The 26,464-nt window shown below is 42.9% G+C and overlaps 1 protein-coding gene across 2 annotated transcripts in view; it reads right to left on the bottom strand.

The window, feature by feature from the left end:
* The window catches only part of CTNND2 (catenin delta 2), a 1,073,049-nt gene extending 1,046,869 nt beyond the window's left edge, over positions 1-26,180 (bottom strand). The window contains exon 1 of one of the 2 annotated variants that reach the window (XM_006120137.4): positions 25,202-26,180. In XM_006120137.4, coding sequence (XP_006120199.1) covers positions 25,202-25,238 — 37 coding nt within the window. In that variant the 5' untranslated portion in view covers positions 25,239-26,180. The remainder of the gene's footprint in view (positions 1-25,201) is intronic. The other variant, XM_006120139.4, reaches the window with a different exon arrangement.
* Positions 26,181-26,464: the final 284 nt, after the last annotated feature.

Genomic DNA, 26,464 nt, shown 5'->3' with positions numbered 1-26,464 from the left:
TGAAGCTGGCAGAGAGATTCAAACTGCATTTGGGAAAGAACCACCACCAAGTATAGGCCTAATCTTACTCTTGTTAATCATTTAAGTAGTCCCACTGCAGTCACTGACACTATTAATTAAAGCAAGCAGGTCTGCCTTCTATGTGATTTATTTGCTGAAACCAAGATACTAAGAACTCCTTTTTTGCTAATGGACAGCTCCCGTTTGCAAACCTAGTAGGTTTCCCATGAGATACATAAAATTAGAATTGAGAACACTAGCTTCATGAAATTTGAAAAAGAAAACAAACCAACTTCATATTCATCTATTAATGTGTTCCTTATTCATAGTGCTAAAAAACAACAAGTAAACCCCCGATGGAATCGCACCCGTTTATTTCAGCACCCTCATCACCCAAAGCTTTTGGCTGAAAGACAGCGTCCCTACTGTAAAAATGATACAATTATATAATCTACTGTGTATTTGGAGGGAGTCTGTACATTGGTCCATCCATTTGCTCAAGAACGGCTGCTAAGTGGTAAGAGCCAAGATCACCAAATTTGATATGCAGCTTCCTCTTATCACAACTGAAAGCAAGATCAGGGTTTGGTTGTGGCAGGACAATGGGTTGTATGTGGAATGTGATTTCTCCCACCCCCATCAAGAGGGTGGAGAGGGAAGGGTGAGAGAGCAGGAACTATTATACCCCAGAACGACAACAGGGAGGGCTGACCTAGGCTGGCTTCTAAGAGCAGCCAGCAGGTACCCCTGCCCATGAGCCTCCCCACACTTCCCCACCTCCAACCCTGAGCCCTTCCTCATCCTCCCGACTTTGATTCCTGCACACACACTCTCCCCACATCCCTAGCCCTGAAGGGTCTGAGCAACACTAGGTAAGTCTTCTATTAGGATATAACAATCTAAATTGCATTAGTGCTGTTACCTGTGTGTTTTTAGTAAGTATAGTTACTGTTTGGAACACAGCAACAAGTACAGAAAACTTCTGATAATCCAGCACCTTTAGGACCCAGGGGTGTCAGATTATCAGATATGCTGGAGTACTGGAAGGGAGGATATGAGGGGTCGGGGGGTGGGAGGGAGGGTCGGCAGGGAACTGCGCAGAGTGGGAGAGAGTGGTGGGAGAAAGCGGCACTGCAGGACCAACCCGGCAGCACCCCAGCTGCTCTGCCCTGACTTCCCCAAGTCAGCCGCTGCTGAAACTGACCAGCGGCTGACTTGGGGAAGCCAGGGGCAGAGCAGCTGGGGTGCTGCCGAGTTGGTCCCACAGCGCTGCCCCTCATCTGAGCAGCGCTGTGGGACCAACCCGGCAGCACCCCAGCTGCTCTGCCCATGGCTTCCTCAAGTCAGATGCTGGTCAGTTTCAGCAGCAGCGGACTTGGGGAAGCCGGGGGCAGAGCAGCTCCAATTCTCTGTCTGGCCAGAGCACTTCCAGGTTCCAGTTGGTACCGGACTATCAGGGAGTTCCGGACCATTGGATGCCAGACAATTGGAGTTTTACTGTACATGAAATGCTCCTATTCAAAGAGCTTGTTCATAGAGTTTTCAATCCTGCTATCCGTCTTTATCCCTGGAAAAGCGTTCCACACTCTGAGCTCTTAAAAGCCTTCTGCAAAAATTGTTAAACTTTTATGCAAGTGAACGGCTTTTATATTGATAAATGAGAAGGACATAATCTTCAGTCATTTTAACTGTGACATAAGAGCACTTTCAGTTTTGCAGATACCTGGCTTTTCGGTGAAGCCTTTACTAAAACTCCAGTTTAGGATAAGTTAGTATTAATATATTTGATATTAGAAATTTAGAAAATAACTCACAAATTTCAGAAATGTTGTCATATTTAACTTAAAAGAAGTCAAAGAATATATGACTACTCCCATTGAACCACTAGACGCTGCAGTTTTTGGAACCACATGAAAAAAACAACAATCATTTGTAAAACAACTGCACTCCACATTTAGGCAGTGTAACAATTTCAGACAATGGATTTGACTAAACATTTTTCCTCCTCCTTGCATATGCGCATTAGTATAAAATTTAGGTATTGTGTTCTTCCCAGATGAAACGGACAGCAAGTTAGCACTTCTAATATTAAGCAAAGTTTTTTGGCACCCTCTAGAGGTTTTATTTTCACCTTATCTCAGCACTCACACTGAAATAACTCAAATAGAGCTATTGAAAGCAACACAATGTTCATTTTAAAAGGATTAAGCTTAAAAAAGTCTTATTTGAAGTCATTTGTGTCATTACTCCAATATTACAAGCTAGGACAGAAAGGGTCATCTTTCAAAAATTATTTTCCCTTAGATCCAACAATTCCTGGTTGATCAGATGTGACAAATCTCAGTATATGGAAAGGGGGAAAAAAGACAGGAAACTGCTGCTAAAAAGTTAGAGGAACACAGTATTTTGTATACTGGGTCAGACCATTTCTCCACTTGCTTGTGGCACGAGCCAGATAACACTACTCCATTTACAGGAAGGGAGAAAAAAGCTAAAAACAAAGAACAAACAATGCACCTAGCTAACTGTGCAATGTTGTACACAGTAAAATAAATCAATGTTCCTGACCCTTAGTGACAGCCAGGCTATCCTTTGAAATGTGAGATTACTTTTATCTACCTTACATATATGTATGTATGTATGTATGTACGTTATTAGTTGTCAGAATGATATGGTACCACTCACCAGGCCACAAAAAGTTGTCCACATTTGAAAGGTCGACAGATTTCTAGAGGAGCACAAGAAAGCTTAAGTAGCTCACATTACAAAACTACTCTTCTAACTTTCTCTTTCTCTAAGTCAGATGGTAAGACTCAACTAGAATTTGTACTGAGATAGTAATATATACCATTTCTCTGCACCCTAACAGAAGTTTAATTTGCTCCTAGATCAGAGTGCTGAAGGACTAGTAGACACTCCAACCATCTCCTATTCGCTACCATGAATACATTAGACTCCCTCTCCCCAAAATATGCATGCAAATCCTGGTCATTCCCTTAGCCCATGGCAAAAGGCTTAACCCAAAGAATTCCTAAAAACCTATGTTACCATTGTGATTATCAGAAATGCTTCTTCTGACATAGAACTGAAAGCTTTGATTAGCAGAATTTTCCCAGACTAAGCATTCTAATAAATACACATTATCTCCAAAGACCAAAGTACCTCCTGCTGCAGAGAGCTGTCATCCCACAGAATAGGATCAACCAAAACTAGTAAGGGCATGCAGTATACAAGGTATCACAACAGGAACAGAAACAGAATATGACAACTCAAACCCATTACAAAATATGGTCCAATTGTGTTAACAGATATTAAAATGCTTTGGGATAGCGGTAACTGTCAGCAAGTGGATTTCAACCTGGTATCTCTGAAGATTACTATAGGAACTTCTACAACTTGAGCTATAAAGCCATCTGTATGGGGTCTCTTGTTGTTATCAGTTGCTGTCATCTAGGTGCCACTGCATGGGAAAGTGAACCACACTAGGGGTGTGTCTAGACTACAGAGTTTTGTCGACAAAAGTGGACTTTTGTCGACAAAACTATACCTGCGTCCACACTACTGCTGAGTTCTGTCGACATAACGTCGACAGAACTCAGCAGTTTTGTCGACGTATGTAAACCTCATTTTACGAGGAATAACACCTTCTGTCGACAGAGTTTCTGTTGACAGAAGGTGTTATTGAATGGAAACTGTCCTTTGCGTCCAGACTACCATGTCGACAAAAGCAGCTTGCTTTGTCGACAGAACTCAATGTAGTCTGGACGCGCTTTGTCGACAGAAGTTTTGTCGACAGTATCTGTCGACAAAACTTCTGTCGACAGAAGCCTGTAGTCTAGACGTACCCTAGGTGTGCAGGTTACATGTGCATGACTGACTACTACATGAATGACAGTGAAGGCAAGTGCAGGACACTTGGATCCACTGCTGGCAAATATAGTCATTGCCTACTTCATGGAGAGAACTCTAATGACACTAATGAAATATGCACTAGGCAGACTGATATTCAAGCAGCCATCACTGGATGGCATCAGTCTCAATCTATAGGAAATTAGATTCTGGTCAAGAGCAGCTGGCTCAAACTTAACTCAGGCAAGAAAAGGTCAGCTCTTAACTTTTCATAGAAGGTGGAGTTATATGGCCCCCATTTTCAATGGTGTCTATCTGATTTCTCACTAACCTTGGATGAGAGGTAGCTTCAGTTCCCATAAATACCTGTCTTCACTTCCAAATTGCTAGGAAACTTTGTCTGTTCCTTCTGGGCAGGAACCTGGCCACTGTCATTCATGCATTTGTCATGTCCAGGCTGGATTGTTGTAGCTCAGTGTATCTGAAACTGAATTTAAAGACTGAGTACAGAATGCAGCTTCTCTATGGTGCTGGCAACTGTGAGAATGCTCAAGTGCTCCCCGTTGACTTTTGATGCCAGTGTCTTACTTTTCAAAACAGTTTGGGGGAAGTTCTTAGATAATATGGTGATAAAATATAGAATAAAATCCTAAAATGGATAAGATAAACCATTGCCCTTGTGAGCAATCTTTTCTTTTCAAACAAGCATATTTAGGAGTGGTTAAAAACCAGTTCACGCAGCACATGCTAGTTCTTCACAAATGTCCTAGAATTCTCCCATTCGGGCTCCAAAACTGAATATTTCATAGAAAAGGCTCAAGTAGCATTGAAGGGGAATACCCTTACAGTCATAAACAGGGGGCAGACATCCAATTTAATAGTCCTGGACCTATCACCTGCCTTTAAGGCTGTCAAAAACAATGTATTGTCTGTCTACCCAGGGGACCTTTCTGAAGCTGATGGAGTAATTCTAAGATAGATCTTAGCTGATAGCTTTATTATCATAAAAGAATTAATGATGATAAACTGGACCTCCACACTATGACTGAAAGCTGAAGATCCTTCAAATAATCCACATGTTGAGCCCTGCAGATCCCCGAATAGCCACTTGATATCTGCATCTGAGATTCATTTTTGCAGATGCAGATACAAAGGACTCTACTCACAACATTCCCCCTACTATTACATGTAAGGCCATTAGAAGTTAAATCATATGATGGTATGGGATCTGCGATTACCACTGTGTTAGTGACAGTTCTCTCCGGAGACAGACTGTGCCATAACATAGCAAAAAGCAGTCAGAAAGAAAAGATTTCCTGAGTGAAAACATTGGTAATGAAGCCTAGGACAAAAACTCGTGAGAGCAGGAGATGAAGTGCTCAGAGTCACAGTGCTCAACAGTGGAACAATCTATAGTAAAAGACAAGACCGAGACAAAGCCTATTCATCTTCAGAGCCCACTGCAAAAAAATCTCTCTCTGCCAATGTTCTTTTCCTGTGGTAGAGGAAGCTAACGCTCGGAAATGGCACTAGAAGCAAAGCCCATTATACGGTTATCTTTGAGCAATGCATTGCTAATATACATTTATACATTTAGCACTTCAACATTGTACTAAAAGCTTCAGTACTAATATTTAGAGGGCAATGGGCTCCCACTCAAGGTGTAGAGTGAAGGGGAAGGGGGAAGCATCTTAAGGCACTCACAGAAAACACAATCTCTCCCAATGCTGTGGACATCTGCCCTCCAATCATCATCATATAGTGCATTCTCTTGAAGCTTTGTCAAAAAGAATTTATTATGAACCAGTTATTTATTTATGGACAGTACAGAAATGAGAAATACGAATCATAGAAAGCAAGAAGAAAAAGTTTTATGACAGGTAACAAGATTTCTGATCTTGTAAGCGTTTCACTCCATCACCATGTTCCAAAGCAAATTAAGGAAAGGCCACATGATCAAATGGCTAGGACACTAGGTAAGATTTAGGAGACCTGCATTCTATTTCCACCTTTGCCACTAACCTCTGGCACGATCTTAGACCAGTCATTACACCCAGGCCTGCCAATAGGCAGCAAAGGGGGTAGTTGCCCTGGGGGCTGGTGATTCAATGGGGCCTGGTGTTCTGCCTGCCACTTCTGCAGAGCCCTGACCCCTTTAAATCGTCACTGGAGTGCCACCGCAGTGCCACCGCAGCATTCTGCATGGCTGCCTGGGGCCACAGGGGTGCCACATTGATGGCTAGCTGCCCTCCATCCTTGCCCCAGGACCTGGCATGGCCATCCACTCCCCTCATTACACCTCCTTGTGCAGTTTTCCCCTCTTAACCTGGTCTATTTAGCTTGTGGCCTCTTCTGGACAGACTCTTATTACCTTGCAATTTGGAGAAGGATTAGAAAATATGCCTTTTAGTCTGCTTAGCTAGAATATCAAAGAGAAAGGAATGTAATGACTTGATCACAATCTCTCTAAGTACTTTACAGTATATGATGAACTGACATTTCACAACTTACTGCTCTCCAGTCTAACAGACAAAGATTTACCAAGATCCAATTTCTAGAAGCTGAAGCTAGATGAATTCCTACTCAAATTAAAGCTCACATTTTTAAACAATGAAGAATTTATCAAGGTTCGTGATGGATTTTCCTTAACAGGAAAGCTATAAAGACATAAAAAATTCAAAGATACATGATCTAGTTCAAACAGGAATTGAGGGAAATTCTATGACCTGTGTCACATAGGAGGTCACACCTGATGATCACAATGATCCTTTCTGGCCTTACTATCTGTGAATCTTTATGTTTGTACATTGCCTCACACCAGGGGCAGATGAGAGTTTTGTGGGACCCCCCTCTTTGGAGAAACAAATAGAAAAAAGGCATCAAATGCGCAAATTGAAGGCTATTTTCACATTAAATGTGAATTGGGTAAATTTGATAGAAACTTAATTTAGTTGGATAATTTTTATTTTAATTATATTGCAATTCATTTTTAAACAAAATTCTGCATTAATAAAAAGGGAGGGGATGTCCAAATGTTGAGCAAAAAAAGCACCCTCCCCCCCAAAAAAATCATGGAACCTTTACATCTCACACTCCCCATCCCCACCAGACATGGCAGGTGAAGAATGTCTCAAGTGGCTTTCCAGACGAGAAAAAACTAAAAATACCAGACATTTTACTGGTCCGGTATTTTCTGTTTTTTTTTTACCTGACAGAAGCCACAAATACTGGACTGTCAGAGCCAATACCAGACACCTCGCAACCCCAGTCATAATTCGAGCCTGCATTTACAATAGGCCAAGGACATAAGTCGGGGGATTTTGGCCCCTTTCACACTTCTGAAAAAGGTCATAATGGTGGTGGGGGGAGGAGGTCATAAATCAGGCTGCTATAAAGCAGGGGCCTCCTGTATTTGTGGCAGGGGTGGGAAACCTCTCTTGGGTTAGGGGCCACTGACCCTACAGAAAAATCAACTGGGGACCACACAAATGGGCCCAGGGCAAGCAGGCCTGGAGTGGGTCTGGCCAGAGGTTTGGATTGTGCCCCAGGGCAGGGGATTGGGGTGCAGTGTCTGGGAGGAAGGTTATGTGGGTGAAGATATCGGAGTGGGAGTGGCTGGGGGGCCGGACACTTACCAGTGAGACACGCTGCTTGCCCATTTCTCCTACAAGAGCTGCCTGGTCATGAGCTTGGGCATTAAAAGCCTGAGGGGAGCGGTGATTGGTGGGTTCCCGCAGCTGCCATTGTCCAGATCTGGCCAATGGGCTTGTGCGGGGGGTGGAAGCAGCCATGAGGGACCCTCCCCTGCCAGCTCGCAGCTCCTGCACTACAAAGGGCCCTGCCGCAGCTGTTCTGCACAATGGAGTCCTGATGGGGGTGGGGTTGTTGCTGCCTCATGGCCGGACTGGACCAGCATGGGGTTTGCTCTGGTTGCTACAGCGCCTGCGCGGGCTGCCTGCTGCGGTGGGGGCAGGGCTCGAGCTTCCAAAGTGCCACGTCAGGCTCCCTCGCGGGCCCCAGGCTGCTGACCCTGCTCTAAGCAGGGACACATGAGAGTTTTAAAACACCGGCATTGGTGCGGGGCCTATTGAAGCGCAGGGCCCGGGGCAGCCGCCCCGCTCGCCCTGCCCTCTATCTGCCGCTGCCTCACACAGTGGAGTCCTGATTTTGGTTGGGGCATCTGGACAACACTATGGTATGACCAATAACTAAAGCATACTTGGTTGCTTAAGGAACACTGATAAATCACTACTACCATTCATCATCCCATTTTTATACACGAAAAAAGTTAATGAATATACAGGGCACTGGTTTCTAAATATGCATGTTTCTTTTGGTTGAAGAGAAAAATACAGAATAGAAAGTGACAGTATATGAAGACATTCGTGAAGTGTACCTGTGATGATTATTCTTATTAGCTTTGTACTGTGCTAATGATATGCTATGTGCTGAACAGTCACCATTCAGTGATAATTCTGGAAAAATACAATTTGGTGCAAACAGGGACAAAAGTCATAACCAAATTTGTCGTGCAATTTTCTGCACCAGACTACAAGAGTCTAGCATATAGACACTTTTCTTGACACAGAAAAACCTATGAGGCCATAGTGCCTATGCTGCTCTTATACCTACAAAAGATTTACATGAAACAAAAATGACTTTGCACTTGCCCTCAACACCATGGATATATTTCACCCTTATAGCAGAGTTCTAATATGCTATGCATACAGTCATGTATAGGATCTTGTGGGGAGAGATAGTCAGCTTCTTCTTAAGATGTGAGATAGTAGCTGCAGGACTTCAGACAGAAGGAAAGAACCTGCATGTTTAAGAATAAGAGCTAGAGCAGTATAGTTATCTTCAAAGCATAAAAATTGCTTTGGAGTAAATTTTATTTACTCCATTAATAACCAAACACCACTATTTTCAAGGTAAAATTATTTTAAGCCATTTTAGAAACCTTTGTTTATAATGGGGAATCTATATTCTTTTATAAACAAAAACAGACTAGGCCAACATCAAAGCTAAAAGCTTGATAATGCTGCTTTCGTTATAATTTATGAATGATAGTCAAGAGCTATTACATATATGCCATCTTTAATGCCAAATTCTTTTAACACAATAGCAATACAGCTTGAAAAGTCCCTTTTAAACTCTTCTACTCTGATACTTTAATTTTTGTCATGGCAGGTATAGAGTACATCATATGATATTCTGCAATTCAATTTTTAGTAGTAAGTCATCTTCCAGATAAAGGTCTAAAAATTAGACAAATGGCAAAAAGGAGTGGGAAAGAACACTATTCCATTCTTATTTTTAATTCTACCTGTAAATTATCACCTGTTTAGCTGTATTTCCTAAATACTTCCCCAGTGTGCATAAAGATATTTTAGTGGTATTTTATTATATCACCGCAAGTTTGCAACATTCTAGATGACATCACAAAAATTATGGATGGAATCACCAATTAAAAACTAAAAAGAAAGTGTACAGAGAGAATTGGTATTATTGTATATTTCCTTAAAATTTGCAAGTACAAATTCAAAAACAGTACAGATATTTTAGTGTTGCCACTCCTCAGCTAGACCCTTCCATAAAGCAAGACCCTTTCTGAGTTCCGGAGGTAACCCAGTCCAGCTATTTAGTTAAACCCAAGTCACTGTGGAAGCTGAGGGTACTGGTATTCTGAAGCACATAATCTTCTCTCAGTGATTTGAATGAAGGGTTTTTTTGGGGGGCAGAGAGTTGGGTTTTTTTAGTGGAGAGGCAGGAAATAGAGGGAAGAGTCAGAGTTAATTTTAAAAAAATCCTAAATATTTTTGTAACCTATATAATACATTATAGCATAGCATAAAGGTTTATCAACTCATGGGGGATGACCGAGTCATAGCTTCAAAACTCATGAGGTAGGTGGCCATCCAAAACTCAGGCTAAAATATCACATTACACCCATATAGAGTGGGAGACAAAGCAGGTTCAAAGACAAGGTAGATACTCACAAACCCATCTCTGCATATATTATAATAAACTCTTTAAATGCAGTTTCATCCAAAGAACTTTGAAAGAGATATTAAAACACTAAACATGTTTCTAAAGGAGATTCTCATTAACATGAGATACAAAAGAATCAGTGTGATTAAACAGTTTCTATTGGTATGAAATTGGAATTCCTCTCTGTCACTAGTGAGTATTTCAGTAAGATTTGTGAAGGCACTTAGGTGCCTAACTACCCCTTAACACCTTGGAAAATCTCCACCATCATAAGTTAAGATAAAATACATTTATTCCAACAATTAGTTAAACACAGTTAAGGTTGCTCATATGCCTACTACTCCAACTCAGCTATAAGGAAGGAATGCATCTTTAGTATCCAACTCTTGCAATTTACAACCAGGATTTCACGTTTTCATCAATTTTTTCATCCAAAACCAGTGTCTTCAACATACATACCTCCTCTCTGTGTCAAACAACATGTAACTTGCACTCTAATGTCAATCCCTTTGGAGGGGAAAAAACCCATAACACTACTTCAGGATCTGACCCTGGAGAACTTAAGCTACATGAGAATCTCAGAATTTCATTTAAAAATAAATTACTAGACTTCATCGTTGCAAAGAAAAAACTTGAAGATATATTCTAGTATTCCTTAGACATTCAGAAATCAAGCAGCAATGAAAAAACATACTTTAAAAAAAACCCTCATTTTTAACCCCATCTCTTGATTTTTGGGGCCTGACAATAGTTGAATGTCTGAGGCTCAGCAATATTTCAGAAACGTCTACACCGTTCTCCCATCAACAAAATTACACCAACTTCAACAAGTGGCAGTAGCTCTGTTGGAAGGGAAGGGGGAGAATAAGCTCTTCCACAGACAGTACTGTGAACACTACCACTTATGCCAGCAAAAGTTATGTAGCTCCAGGGTGTGTTTTTCACATCACTGAACAACATACATTTTGCTGGTATAAGAGGTAGAGCGTAGACATAGCTAAGGACAGCACGGCAAAATGGAAGCTGTTGGCCAATCAGAGCCAATTGACGGTTCAAGGCAGAATACCATATTAGATGGACCAGTGATGTGATTCAGTGTAGCAAGACATACATTCCCAAATGGAAATGGCTGTCTGTCTTCTCATACAACTCCTGCCTCATTAATTCAGTTACATCATAATCAACTGTCTGCCATATCAAAGATATTTAAACATTTTTAATTGCTAAGTAGTGAATCACATAGGCCTAACAAAATAATAATTCATGATTGAAGTATGGCTTAGGAAGTATGGAGTTGGAGTTTTGCAGTTGATTTCAGTGAAAGTAAGATCAAACTCTATATTGAGAAGAAATGTAATAATTATACATTCTGTGCCATATATTTCCACATCATCATAACGCTAGGTAATATACGGGTCATATGCAGATACACAGTTTTAGCAACTGACTCCCATTAACATCTCTACCCATGAGCGCAATGTTAAACCTGGAGATATATCTTAGATCTTTGAGGTTCACTTAGCAATATATAAACAAATAAAAAAGTGGAAATCCTTCTGTCATCTTATTTGTTCACATCAGAATAAAATGCCATAGAACAGATTAAAACATATCTAATATTTAAATGATACACAGATGGGTTTGGGACCTGAACTTGCAATCCTATCAAACAAAAGCTTCTACTGGCTTCAGTGCCAGACTTGCCAGATTAAGCAGTGTGAGGCAGTACTCCTGGTTTTATATTAACATATCTGTAACCTGATTTTTTGGTTTGGAAAAGGAAAAAAAAATCAAACAGTAAGCTGGCTACCCAAATAAAAGGCAAAGGGAATAAAACAATCATGAGAAGGTCACCAGGGAAAGCTGGGGAGGGCTAGCCTCCCACTAGTTCAAATTAAGGGGCTACACACCCCTTAATTTGAACTAGTAAGTTCGAACTAGGCTTAGTCCTTGTAGAATGAGGTTTACCTAGTTCGAACTAAGCGCTCCGTTAGTTCGAATTAAGTTCGAACTAGCGGAGCGCTTGTGTAGCGCCTATCAAAGTTAATTCGAACTAACATCCGTTAGTTCGAATTAACTTTGTAGTGTAGATATACCCATATCTATCAGAGATGCCACTTTTTTCCGGCTCAGGGCTTTGCCTTTTCCGAAAGGTCCCTTATTCCTCTTAAAATCAGGAATAAGGGACCTTTCGGAAAAGGCTTTATTTTCCGAAAGATCCCCGTCTAGACTGGCGCTTTTTTCCGGCAAAGCCCCGAGCTGGAAAAAAGCGGCGGCCATGTTTATACAAATGAAGCGGGGAAAATTTAAATCCCCCGCTTCATTTGCAATTCCGACTTGTCTCATCTGCATCCCTTTTCCGGAAAAGGGGTGCAGTGTAGACACAGCCCTCATGTATTTTAATGTCATGTTCACATAAAGACATTAGGGCCCTTATACAATTCCTAATAGGGTGAGGTTTTTTTAAAGGCAAAAAAAGCCATGACTTTAGAATAGGGGTGGGCAATAATTTTTGGTTGGAGGCCACCTCAACATTTTGGATAGTGGTCAAGGGCTGCACTTTTCTGTGGAGAAGATGCAGACTGTAGGATAGAGGTTGGGTACAGAAGGGTACACGGAGTAAAAGTGGGGTGCAGGAGATGGTGTGAGGTCTGAGAAGGAGTTTGGGTGAAGGAGGGGGTTGTGACCTGGGTCAGGAGATGGGATGCAGGATCAGGGAGGGAGTGGGGGTGCAGAAGAGTATTCTGACCAAGAGGAGGGATATAAGAGGGGGTGCAGGGTCTGGGAGGAAGGAGTTGTGATCTTGTGGGGGGGGGGTGTGCGTGCAGAGGGTTTGGAAGGTGACTTGGGGGAAGGAGTTAAGTATGGGAGGATCAGGGGTGCCAGAGACACGCTCTGGCGGGAGCCATCTCCTGGCCTGCAGCACCCACATGGCAGGCCGGGCACCCTGCCTGCTGCAGCTCCAGAGCACTGAAAATATAGCCTGCTCCCTCCACATAGCTCTCAATTCGGGGCAGAGAGGCTTGCACCACACCCCAGCCCATCTCTCAGCTTCCACTGGCTGTTTCTGGACAATAGCAGCTGAGGATTGGGCTGGGGGCACGGAGATCACTTGAAGCCTTCCCCTCCCCCCTGGGGACCCTAAAAGGGGCGTCCGCAGGACAGATCCGGTGGCTTGGCAGGCTGAATCCGGCCTGCAAGAGATATCTTGCTCACCCCTGCTTTAGAAGCATACATTGTCAACACAGGTATTCAAATTAGGATATCATTCAGTATAAATCAGGAAGTTAAAAGATTGAATTAGTATCTTTCTTAGCCATTCAACTGGCTACTCCCTCCCCACCCCCCCTTGTTTGCCATTTACAGCACCACAAAATTCCATGGATTGCCATTATAACATACTGATTGTAAAGCAGAGGATGTTCTGTTGTGCCTCTGGCTCCTGAACAAATTCCACTGTAAGGTCTGACCGCTTTAGAGGTGCCCCTCACATAGTTAGAGCACTGGTAACCTGAGCATTCCAGTCAATAGAGCCTTGTTTTCTGACTCACCTTTATATATGGAGAATTCACACACTCCTTAATTGTGTGCACAAGTGTTAAACACCCATATTTATTTGGTTTGCATAATTATACCTATTTCCCCAATGATCTCCATTTATGGTCCAAACAGTAATAGTTTAAATGAATAAAGGGCCAAGTCACATCTCTGCCAAATACAACCTCATGCTTCCTGCCTTGAAAACAAATACTTTAAAAATGCACATACAGATTAATGTTAATAACATATTTGGCATAGCATATAATTGTTCAACAAAACTACTGCATTTCTTCCAGGTTCTCTAGAAGCTATTATTTTATTTAATAGAGTGTTTGTTTCAGGGAAACAGAATTATAAACAGAAGCTAAATTTTACTGTATTCCAAAAGGGACTTTCATTGCCAGTTAATTATAATTCAATAAGGCAAGTAATACAAGATAAAATTGGACAAAGTCATCAGGAGAAAACACCCTCCCCCATTTATTTATTTATTTTGCCTCTGGTATCCTACATGTCCTCTGCACTGCCTGTTAGGTAGAAACTTGCAGAAGCTGGCTATGCCTGCAGGGGACTCTCCAACAGCAAGGGAATCCCAATGGGAGACAAAATAGGTAATTTCCCTTTATAGCAAAGAAATAAAGAAAATGTGATCTTGTACACACATACTTGAACTGTTAAAAATTAACGTTGGAGACAAATTATGGTGCATCCTTATTGAAAGCAATGCCAGGTAGTATTATTCAGTTAGGACTCATTATCGTAGCTAATATTTTATCATTATTTCATGTATGAGTTTTATAAATACAATATGTAGGAACAAGAACAAAAATCAAATTTTTGCTTTTCTTTTATCTACGGAAGGCTTCCGTTGAGCCAGTACATAGCAGTAGGATGTACTAGCATCTCTCTGAAGCTCACCACCTTGCATCTTGAGCAGGAGGTTATTTGGCTGGCTGGCTGAGAGAAGAGAATGATACTTGATGGTTGGGGGAGGGGAAAGGAGGAGGGAAGAGAAGAGATGTAAAATTGCTGGAAAAGGGATCAGCGTGGTGGATGACTAAGTCACATAGGAATGAAAGGTTTCAAAAGATCAGCCTGCACCTCCCTTTCACATAAAAACCAAGGTAGGTAGCTCCTACCCTTCCTCCCTGTTCAAGTGATAAATATATCAGGTTATTGCATAGATCTGCTGTGGGCATTATACTAGCTGCCCTGCTGAGGGAAGCTGGGAAGAAATGTTTTCCCCCTTATCATATTGCTTAGTTGAGAAAACCCTAACTCTACTTGACTTACAGAAGGTTCAGGTGGAACCTCTTCATGCAGAGCATGATGGGTAGTAGGCCATATGTCACAACTTATTATTGAAGCATTTAGTGGATGTTCAGTGCAGGTACTCCATAAAAGGTGGCATCTAGTAATAGGTAAATGGCTTGGGGAAAGGAATTGAGGAGATGTGCTCAGTAATTGAGCAAGCAGGGAGAGGTGGGGGGCAGCAACGGCTGGGGACTCCTATGATTGGTACAGTAGAGAGCCAACTTCCCCACCCATCATTATAGTCCACTTTATCCCTCCCACAAGAGGGGAGGAACTGGATGAATCCCCACCGCCCTCCCCCCCCCCCCCCACTGAGGATTGTAAGGTCCTGACAATGGATCTGCTGGAAGAACATGAGTGGAAAGGGTGAGGGAGAGCAGGTAAAAGCACCCTGCCCCAGTTAATTATGGGAGAAAGCAAGGGGGGGGAGGAAGGGGACTACTTGCTCTATACATTTTATTTGCTGGGTTGGTCCAGACATCTAATAAAGTTATGGCCTGATTAAACCCAAATCAAAAGGTCTCCTGTCCTTCTTTCAGCATAATCAGACAATGTTCAGTTGTTCTCCAGATAACACCCATTTCATTTTTTTTTTAAAGCGACCACCACTTCCTCCACCCCAATTACAAAGGAGAAAATACCAAGGAGCCTAGCTCAGCCCAGGAAAATTTTCAAGCTATATTGAGGGAAAAGCCCAAGAGGCTCAGAGAGTACATGACAGTAATGACCAGTGTCTCACTATAATAAGCTCCAAACATGAGAGTTATTTTATGGGCAAATCCTAAAGTACCACTACCAGCTCCTCCCTCAATTTAGTGAGGTAGGAACTTGCTAAATGAGAATAGAGGGGAATATAAAAGTTTTTCTTGCCCCTCAGAATATGTTTCCAGGTAGATACTATAGTAAGTAGGTCCCCCATGGCTCTGCATTTGATGTATTTTGAGAGCCATCAGGCAGGCACATATTAGGGTTGCCAGATGGTTTCAGAAAAAATACTGGAAAAAAAAACAGCGTGGCCTCTTTAAAAATTGTGTGGTGAGGCTTTTTGGCCCTAACAGGCTGCTGGCAGCTGCCTGCCATCTTGCCTCCCTGTGAGAGGCTGGACAGCTCCCTTGCAGAACCCAGTAAGTACTAGGGTTGCCAGGCTGCCTCCATATTGAGCTGGACAGCCAGGATTTTCGCCTCCTGGCCAAGAAAAAAAAAATCCAAAAGTACTGGACATTTTAGGTGTCTGGTATTTTCTGAATTTTTTTTTACTGGACAGAAGGTGAAAATATTGAACTGTCCGGTACAATACCAGACATCTAGCAACTCTAGGCAAACTGGTAGGTCCCAGCTCACACTGGGTCCTGGCAGCTACCCTCACTACAGCTCTGCATTTAAATTCTCTCTCACCTTGTCAGTAAGATGGCCTTTTGACTGGCAAGTTGCCCTGTAGCACTTACAGGGCAGGTCTACGCTGGCCCTTATTCGAAAGCAACAAGATGAGCATTCACACTACAAAGCCTGTTATATCAAAAATAACTCCTGCTTGTGAGGAGAAATAAGCTTATTTCTAAATATTTATTTTGGGAGTTATTTTGAAATAACCTGGTAGTGTAGACATAACCTTAGACTGATATAGAGAGACAGACAGATAGAATCATGAGCTTTTCTGAGCAACACCCACTCCTGGGGTGCTTATGATTACATATCTGCTCACAATTTTATATATTAGTTTCTAAGGTGCTACAGGACTACCCTTAAAAAAAAGCTACAGACTAACATAGAGCTACCCCTCTGAGACTTTGGGCTCTTGGAAGACATTTGGGGCAATTTAGAGCTAACCACCACAACACCAAAAGCCAGAACTAGTGGCTGTAAACAAATGTTATGGACTGTGTAACCTAGCCACACCCATGATAAGTGGGCAACCAGCTAACTAAAAATCACGCCAGACCATGGATGTTGCTGAACCAGAGAAGTTCAACCTGTATCAATACTTCAGTTTTATATTATATAATTACACATACATGTAAAGACACAGTTCCAGCTAAACCCATGAGATTAAATTAAACTGAGCACACTCAGAAAATTTCATAATAGCAACAAAACTCTGTGTGAATGCACCTAGGGACTTATAGATGGTTTCCCTAGCCAGTGCTCAGTTAGCCTGGAACATATTATAGATTTAAGAAGTTTGAGCACTCTGAGATTAATGCTTATGCAGAGTTTTAGCTAACATTAAGTGCTAAGTAATCATATTTCATACAGATGAATCTCATCAGAATGATATTGTTGAAAACCATGTGCAGTAACTTATTTTTATGAAGCCGGGCAAAACCCTGGTAAGGTGAGCTGAACACATCACAAATATTCTTAAAGTAAGGTTTTGTATTCTATACAAACTAATGGAAGATAAACTTTCAGTATGGTTAGTTAAAAAAAAAGAGTCAGCTTCTAGATAAAACACGAAATATTCAGCATGCACCCTTTGTGGGGGCCTAGAGCCAGCCCTGAGCTATGGTCCTGGCAAAGTCTGTCAGCAACCATGGTTACAGCCCATCAAGGTCCTTTAGTGCACTGTGCAATACTGTACCTCGCTCTTCTAAAGACAAGAGGTGCATGAAATCCAGGACATGTAAAACAAACTATCTTAGACATGTGTACACAAAGAATAGCTGGTGACAACCTATAAAGTCTTAAAAGCACAGAAAATGAATAGGTCGAGAGAGAGAGAGAGAGAGAGAGAGAGAATATTTTTCTTAGTTCTATCTATGATGATCCACACAGAAAGCTTTAAAAATTGGGGAAGTCATATTCTACCATCTTTCATGGGTACTTATGAATCTCAAATTCAGTCAAAACTCCAGAAGACATAGCTGAATTTTATAGGATAATGTGTTTGAATTTGTGCTATGCATTTGAACAAGACTTAAAATCCTAATTCCCATTGATTTTCTATCAGATTTAGGCTTCTAAATCACTTACAGTCAGATGTTCATAGCTATTTAGATGCCGCAAGAAAAGTGATGGGCACCCAGTAGCATTTTCAGAATTGCCTAACGCCCATTGAAATTAGGCACTTAACTTGGATAACTGCTTTTAAGATGCCTGTAGGGCACAGATTCCCAAAGGCAACTCTCAGAAACTGATACATTTAGATGTGTAGGCACCATGGCGCAGATCCTCATCAGGGGTTTATCTGCATCTGTTAGTGCCCAAGGATCTCTGAAAACCTAACCAAATTTACCCATTATCCCCCTTCCTCAAAACCCTACATGACCCTCTTTTAACTTTTCAGAATCCAGTTCAAGCACCTCAATCTCTCTTTAAAGGAGCTCTACAATTCGCTACTGCATTATCCAAGGCCTTATTTTGTCCTGTAACTTCTTAGATGCCATCATCCTGTCTCCATCCTCCCATTGTTAGTACCAATCAGTTTTTCATGCCAAAGACTATACTGGAATTGGCTGTTCCCTTCCCATGTATCAAGCAAATAAGAACGAGAGAGAAAAAAAAACTTCAGGCAAAAGTAAGGATTAGTCTAAAATGCAACCAAATTTATCAAAGAGTAACAAATACACATGTTCTGGGGAGAGAAGAGTATAAAACCACAATATTATGGACTAGAAAGTGAACTGCAGGATTTAGGACACCACACAAAGACAATGTATGAAAAAGAGAGAATTTTTGGGATACTGGATGGTTAGTTTCCAAAAAAATTCAAATGCCTTCACATTATCTGGTGTTTTTATGAACTATGATGGAGAATTTATCTGCTTATAAATTCTCCATTGTAGTTCATAAACACACCAGATAATATGAAGGCACTTTTTTTTAAACTAATTTGAATGCTTTTTATACAAGCAGTCCCCGGGTTACGTACAACATAGGGACTGTAGGTTTGTTCTCAAGTTGAATCTGTATGTAAGTGGGACTGGCGTCAGTCGCTGCTAAAACTGATCAGTTTCAACTGCGGCTGAATCTGGACGCCAGTTCTGACTTACATACAGATTCAACTTAAGAAACCCAGGCGTCCCCAAGTCAGCTGCTGCTGAAACTGATCAGCGGCTGATTCCAGGAAGCCTGGGGCAGAGCAACTTTGCCTCGGGCTTCCTGTAGTCAGCCGCCGGTCAGTTTCAGCAGCGGCTGACTTGGGGACGCCTGGGGCAGAGCAGCTGGGGTGCTACTGGGTTGCTCCAGTAGCGCTGCCGCTCCTCGGCGCTACTGGACCAACCTGGCAGCCCCCAGCTGCTCTACCCCAGGAGTAGGCAAGAAAAGCCTGGTCTGCTGGGGGGGGGGCACTAGCTGCACCCCCCCCCCCCAACAGACCAGGGAGACGGGGGTGGCGGGACGGCCCAAGTCCTCCACGGCTTTGCTCCGTCTCCCTGGTCTGCTGACCTGGGAGACGCGGAGCAAAGCCTCAGAGCACACAGGCAGTGGGGCAGTCCAGGCGTGCCGCGGCTGTCCCACTGCTGGCGTGCTCCGAGGCTTTGCTCCCCATCTCCCTGGTCTGCTGGTCAGACCAGGGAGACAGGGAGCTAAGCCGCGGAGCACGCCCGCAGCGGGACAGCCCAAGCGCGCCTGGGCTGTCCCGCTGTGGGCGTGCTCCAAGGCTTTGCTCCCCGTCTCCCTGCAGACCAGGCGCGCCGCGGCTGTCCCACTGCGGGCGTGCTCCGAGGCTTTGCTCCCCATGTCCCTGGTCTGCTGGTCGGGAGACGGGGAGCAAAGCCGCGGAGCATGCCCGCAGGGGGACAGCTCAAGCGCGCCCGGGCTGTCCTGCTGCGGGCGTGCTCCAAGGCTTTGCTCCCCGTCTCCCTTCAGACCAGGGAGATGGGGAGCAGCTTTTCTCGCCCCGGAGGATGGGGGCGGCGGACCACGGCGCATCTGGGGCTCCCGCCGCTCCCATCCTCCAGGGCGAGAAAAGCCCCGTTCGTAACCGCGGATCCGACATAAGTCGGATCCGCGTAACTCGGGGACTGCCTGTATTTAAAAACTTACTGCTGCATAGTGATTTAGACTACCGAATATTTCAGAATCACTATTTTATGGATCTTAAACACCTGAAGGCAGAGTTTCATTTTTCATGGAATTTGGCATAGCATTTTCACAATATTGCATATTGAAATGGAAGTTGCACATACAGGCCACATCTTACAGTCCTTACTTGGGCAAATCTAAGCCTCAGTGGCCTGTGATGTGTATGTCAGAATCTGTTATGTAGATGGAATAATTGCTACAACATTTATGGAATATATACATTTTCAATTTTTTAACTAGCTAGTTTCCAAAACTATAGAAATATTCTATTTGAAGAGCATTTTTCAGTGACATCATTTGTCCTATAATTTAAGTATCTGGAGCTTTGACTTACTTCAAACTACAAATCTTCACTCTCCTATATGTTGTGGGTGCAAAACACAGTATGGGTACGTCTACACTAGCTTGTTAGTTCAAGCGAGGTGGGGTAATTAGAGCAAGCGGAGTTGCAAATGAAGCCCGGGATTTAAATATCCCGGGCTTCATTTGCATGTTCCCTGGCACAGCCATTTTTAAATCCCCCTTAGTCCGAACTACGTGCCCGTGGCTACACGCGGCACGGAGTAGGTAGTTTGAATTAAAGATCCTAATTTGAACTACCGTTACTCCTCATTCCTCATTTTAATCCCAGGCTTCATTTGCAACTCCGCTTGCCCTAATTACCCTACCTAGCTCGAACTAACGAGCTAGTGTAGACGCACCCTATGTTACTAATTGTTGCACTCAACTGTTAGAAAGTGAGACTAAAAAATTTAGATGGCAATTTCAACAAAGTAGTGGAAAATAAATGTTTAAAATATTTTAGGAAGTGGACAGTAAATTAACTGAAAGACTTTATAGAAGATGTTCTAAGCCCTCAATTGTTCTAAGCCTGTTTAGATAGGCTCCTTTGAAAGCTTTAAGGGGGTTGGGTTTCCAAGTCCCACTGAATTTCAATGGATACCTAACTAAGCTAATTTGAAAATCTCACCTTAAAATACATTTAAAGCTACACAATGAAACAAAAAAATATAATGGGATTATGAGAAATACACATTGATACAAATAATAGTATCTGTCACTGAACAAAATAATATGCTTTTGTACATAGAATGGATTCTTCTCCCCTTCTCCCAAGCAGCACTTATGCTCTACACAAGAAATTTTCTCTTTAGCCACAGGTCCTTTGGTGAAGGAAAAAGAACAGGTTTTCCATGGAGGACCTTCTCCCTTTCAGAAAGGGAAGGAACCATGTGTCGATTTCCTCTTGAGAGAATCCTTGATTTTGCACATTAGTGGTTGCACCATCAGTAGCATATAATACTGTCAGAGCCAGGTGGGAAGGGGAGGAAATATGCACTCTTATTCTGCCAAATGTTCAGGAAGATGAAAAGAAATCAATAGGTTATTATATGGTAAATGTATATTTGTTGTTGAAATGGAACAGATGTTTATAACTATACACACACGTTATTAGAAAGATACTAGAAGGATGCTCTTCTGAGAATAAGGACTTGCAAATTCCATCTATTTTTCATTATGAACAAGATTTTTCAGAAACTACAGACTACTCTGATAAATCTGTAGTAAACGAAGAGGACAGAAAAGCTTGCATCATCCTATGTTCTGTCTGTGCTGAAATTACTATTATGACCATAATTGGGTTCTCCAAACAAAAATAGACAGATTAGTAATCATTAGGATGCATTAGCAATGCCTTTGCCAGAAACTATTTAGGACTTATTTAATACTTTTTATATTTAATATAAAGTCATTATGTTGACACATTTCAAAGTAGCAACTAGTATAATGAACTAGCCATTTATAAACTAAAATTTATTTTTTGCATAAAAACATGTTTATCTGATTATCAATGTAAATGCAGTATTGTGTTGAAAATTAGACGTCAAAAACTTGAAACTTCTCCACTGCTCTAGTGATCATTTTTGTTGGACAATCAGCTTTCAAAGGAATGAGCAGAGGGATTGCAAAACTCTTATGTATATTGTTGAGTGCCTCTCAGATTTCTGAATGACGTATCTTCTGGACTAACTGAAGGTTTTCCTGGGCCCTATAGGAAGAGTAGGGCAGAGAAAGTCCTATCCACTAGATCCCAAAAGTAGAGACCTGAATTGATTGAGAGGTATATGGAACTCAGGACTGCCTCATTCAGAAGAACCCTGATTTTAGAAGTGGGTACTATGAGGAACAGACCTACACATGAGTAGCAAGTGAGTAGCAGACCAGCATGCTCCCTTCTGTGAAGGCAGTACTACAGATAAGTAGGTTGTTGATGGAAGAGTGTAGTGGCTTTCTTTGAAACTCCTCCAAAAACACCAAACAAGATTGAGCTTTCCTCAGTTTTAAAAAGCACAGGTCAGTTTTGGAAGGAGTTATGAGTTCTTCAGAGGGGGATGGAACTCTTCTAGAATGGATATTTAATGACCCATCTTATTTAAAATAATTTAAAAAATAAAATCTGTATTATATTAAGTAATGCACATTCAAAAAGTATCATGATTACATTGGTTTTTAAGTTTATTAGGCAAATAGTTCGCTGGCAAAATAACTGTCCTAAACTGGTCAGTTTTGGAAGACCTTATTTAGAAATCCAGGTAATAGATATATTTTCCAATATTCTGTATCAGAAACAGTGTATGTATGTAGTGGGCAGATACTATGTTATTTTTTTAATAATTCAGACCTAATAATCTTAAGAGGAAATGAATCAGAACCCATGCATGTGTTTTGAGATGTGGAACAAAAAAATTCCCCTTTACTACTGATAGTGCTAGCAATAGATACTGCCAAAATTGAAATGTACATATTTAAAATCCCAATAAGGCTAAACTGAAATTTCTGTAACTGATAGGCTGTAAAAATCATATCACAATGAACCATGAAGTAGGAGGCGTATATGAAATTTAGTGCAAAATTGAACTCATAAGCTCTGCTGAATCTATTATCTGCTTCATTTACATGTCAAGCTACAGACCTATTTAAAAAAATTAAAAACTCCTTAAAATAAACTGTTCTATGCCCCATTAATACTTAAAAATAATTAAATTAGTTTTACACATGCATCTTAAGTCACCTTTCCTATTTAATGGCATCAAGTTAATTGCTGCGAATTTGGGCAAATTAAAACAAGTTTGCATAATTCTTATTTAACTGATATTTTTATTCAGTGCAGCTGTGTCAAAGTTCTTTCATCTTCATGTAAAGTACCCTAGGTTAGACTGTTCATATTTTTTTTTCAAGAACAAGTTGCAAGCTCATTATTCCCATTAGAGGTTGTCTACTACTTACAAACATCAGCTAAGTTATCGACCTCAAGTACAGTAGCTGTAGATTCCTTTCATGGACCAGTTTGAGTCCTTGTGCTTTTGTAATCCACAATAAGACATTCAACTCCCATTCAGGAATAAAGGGATTTCTTTGCTGACTACTAGCAGCTTTAAAGGGTATTTCATATGGCTTGTGCACAGCATAGTCTACTACTCTTATTTCCTTCCCTCCCCATCCCCCCTCAAAGCCTCTCTTATATAACAGATTGCAAACACTGTCTCTGAAGATGCGATCTTGGGTTTCTATAGTGAAGTTTTCAACATATCATGCTCCTCAAATAACAGTTTTAGGCCAGTGATCAAGTTCTGTTAATAATTATCTAGACATTCTCTCTTCAGCTTGCCTATTTACACTTGTATGCATACAAAGCTCTGAAAAGATAAACTCATTTACCAACTGAATAAGAGTTTCACAAACTTTGCACAGTGTTGGTCTCAAATAACCACCTGAGAATTTATAAAATGTGTACGTTTAGCGTATTTGCCACAGGTGTCCCAATCTTTTGCAAATAAACTGCTAACATAAAAGGATTTGTGCAAGCCCTCAAGCAATTTTGAGAGTCAAGGCCAATAAGGCATACCTTCAGCATACCTGTTTAAGCTTAACTCACTCTATGGTAAAATCGCTCTATTTACTGAGTAGTTTTAAGTGTGTTACCTGAATTGAGAAATTCAGTAGTGAATGTAGATCACTATAATTTTTCTTCCTCCTAGACTGGGCAACTTTCCCGACTTCCATTTAAAGTGTTCCACTGTATGAAATGAGTATTTAGGAGATGTTTTTCCCCTCAGTCTCTCACAGGCACATTCTGTAGGTTTAAATACAGTTCTACATGTTTTTTATATAGTTGTTTGTATTGGATAAGTCAATTCTTTCTTGAAAACAGAAAATCCCTCTAGTGTCTTGTAACACCTTTGAATGACTCTGCATAGTATACATACATGATGTATGAGGAACAAACTAAAATTATATTTTTTTCTCTTGACAATAGCAAGAATCACATCAGTGTTTTGAGATTTATGTAAACAAATGCAATCGTTGCAGTTCAGAAGAGTGAATACCTGGCAGTTTAATAAAGCCTACTCCTGTCTATTTATAGGAAACAACTGAAAGTTTCTGTGTTGAAATTAATCTCTAAGACCAATAGTAAATTCCTAAGCCCGAGTAAATCACGTCATAATATTTAAAGATTTAACAGAAAATACACAAGAGTGACCATACGTTTCAGTTTTGTTTCTCGCGTTTTGAATCCCTACCACTGAGCCCTATATTCAGGGGAAAACTTAAGACCGGTTTTAAAAATGATCTTTCCGTAGCATTATTCCTCCAAAAATTCCCAGCCAGATCAGTTTCCCCTGTCACACAACTATTATGGTGCTGCCGCACCTCCTCTATAGTGACTTGACTCAGTTGAGGCTACCTTTGAAGCAGTCGATGCAAGCACACTACACACACCAGAATAAGAGTAAGGAAATGAAAAGAAAAGCATCTTTCCTTTCAGCCATTAATTATAGATCAACCGAGTATCACCTTGCACATCACACGCCGATTTCCTCCCTCCCACCAACCCCCCCCCCCCAAAGCCGGATGTGTCACAGCCATCGGTTCCAAAGCAGAAAAGCCCATACTTATTGTCACCATACATATGCCCAAGAACCCGGCTGGCGGCACTGAAATCTCACGATTTGATGGCTCTAAATATAGACTCTCAGGGTTTCCAACGTGGGAAAGAAGCCGAAGAAGCGGACATGGGCGTATGACTAAGTATTTCAATTTCGGTCTGCAAGGAACAGAGTCACGGCATGGACCACAACAGCCCAGGACTACATGGCAGAGCAGGGTCTATTCCCCCCTCCCAGGATAGATTTATGACTTCAGTGCTGTAATGAGTATATCATTGCGGGGTGGCAGGGAAGCGAGTATTGCTGATGCCCTACATAAGCAGGCGACTAACGTATGGGGGGGGGGGGGGGCGGCAGAGGAAAAATACACTTTGTTACCTCTCCGCGGAAGGCACAAGCCATGTTTCCAGAGCCAGCCACAGCTGCCTTCTAGAAAGGAGAGGGGCCTTTGCAATGTGGGCACGACAAGCCAATGCTTGCTAGCAGCAGCGGAAGAAATAAGGCACGAGCACCATTACGATCGCAATTGCACTCACCGAACGGCGTCGACCCTGCCTGCTTTTTCCCAAGCATACACAGCGAATCCAAGGCAAATCCTCAAGCCGGTGGGGGCAAAGGGGGGGGAGGTGCGCGCGGCGCCCCCGGGTTTCAATTCAAGGTCCTGACCTTGCCCAGCTGCAGCATCCTTCTCTTTGTGCGGTGGGGCTGGGCTCCTCCGTGGGACAACTGCCTGGTGGCGGCGGCGGCTGCGAGGGGAGAGGCTGGCTCCACATCCACCGCCTGCTCGAGCGAGGCAAAGACTCGGCTTTCCTCCCCCCCTCTTCTCCGCGGCGCTGCCAGGCTCAGCAGCGGCGCTCGGGTGCAGCAGCGGCGGCTGCGGGGCACATCCGCCGCCGCCGACTGGGGCTGGAGACGATACAGGCACAGCTGCCGCTGCGCTCCCTTCTCCTCCCCTCTCCGGCAGGAGCGCGCGCCTGGCGCGGCTGAGGAGCCGGGCTGGGGTGGGCGGCTGCGCTCGCTCTCTCGCTCACTGAGACGCCGCCGCCGCCGCCGCCACCTGCGCCTGGCGAGGTGGGGGCGCGAGGCTCCTCCCGGGCAGCGTTCGAACACCGTCGGGTCCCGGGCAGGCGCGCGCCGCCGCCTTGCCGAGAGCGCCAGCAGCCGGGCTGCTGGGGGAAGATGGGCTCCTTGGCCAGGCTGGGCTCAGTGCTGCCGCTGCTGCTGCTGCCGCCGCCTTCTTCTTTGCAGCCTCGCACGGAAGCTGGGCCGTTTCCCTCCCTTCTCCACGCGCCCCTCCATGCCGTTCCCCCGAGGCAGGGCGTGCACGCCGCTTTGTTTGAAAGGGGGGCTTCGGGAGAAAGCGCAGCAACGCAAAGCCACGGCCAGCAACGTGAGGCTGGCCGGGGGCTTTGGAGTGGGCGCCAGTCAATAGCGCAGGTGCGTGTAGACAAGCAGGACACACCCGGCCAGGGAACAATGCGCTCGCAGGATGCCCGCGCTCATATACGGTTGCTGCCCATGGACCAGCGAGGGGAATGTGGGAAATGCCCTTGAGTTATCCTCCGATGGGAGAGCAGATGCGGCTGAAGCGTGGCTGGGCTGGGCTGCGCTGCCACCTGCTCCCTTCCCCAACACCCGCTTTAGCTGAGCTGATGAAAACTTCAGGTCAACTAACGCAAAGAATGGAGCGATTGCTTACAGCCCCTGCTCCTGTGTGCCTCGCTCTCCTTCCCCGCTACACTCATCCTTAGATGGCAAATCCACTTAAACAATTTCCAGGTGTCTCCTTCCAGACAAGC

Source organism: Pelodiscus sinensis, chromosome 2 (genome assembly GCF_049634645.1).
Source record: "Pelodiscus sinensis isolate JC-2024 chromosome 2, ASM4963464v1, whole genome shotgun sequence".
NCBI lineage: Eukaryota > Metazoa > Chordata > Testudines > Trionychidae > Pelodiscus > Pelodiscus sinensis.
The sequence above is the reverse complement of the archived record's forward strand: the minus strand, read 5'-3'. Positions and strand labels throughout refer to the sequence as shown.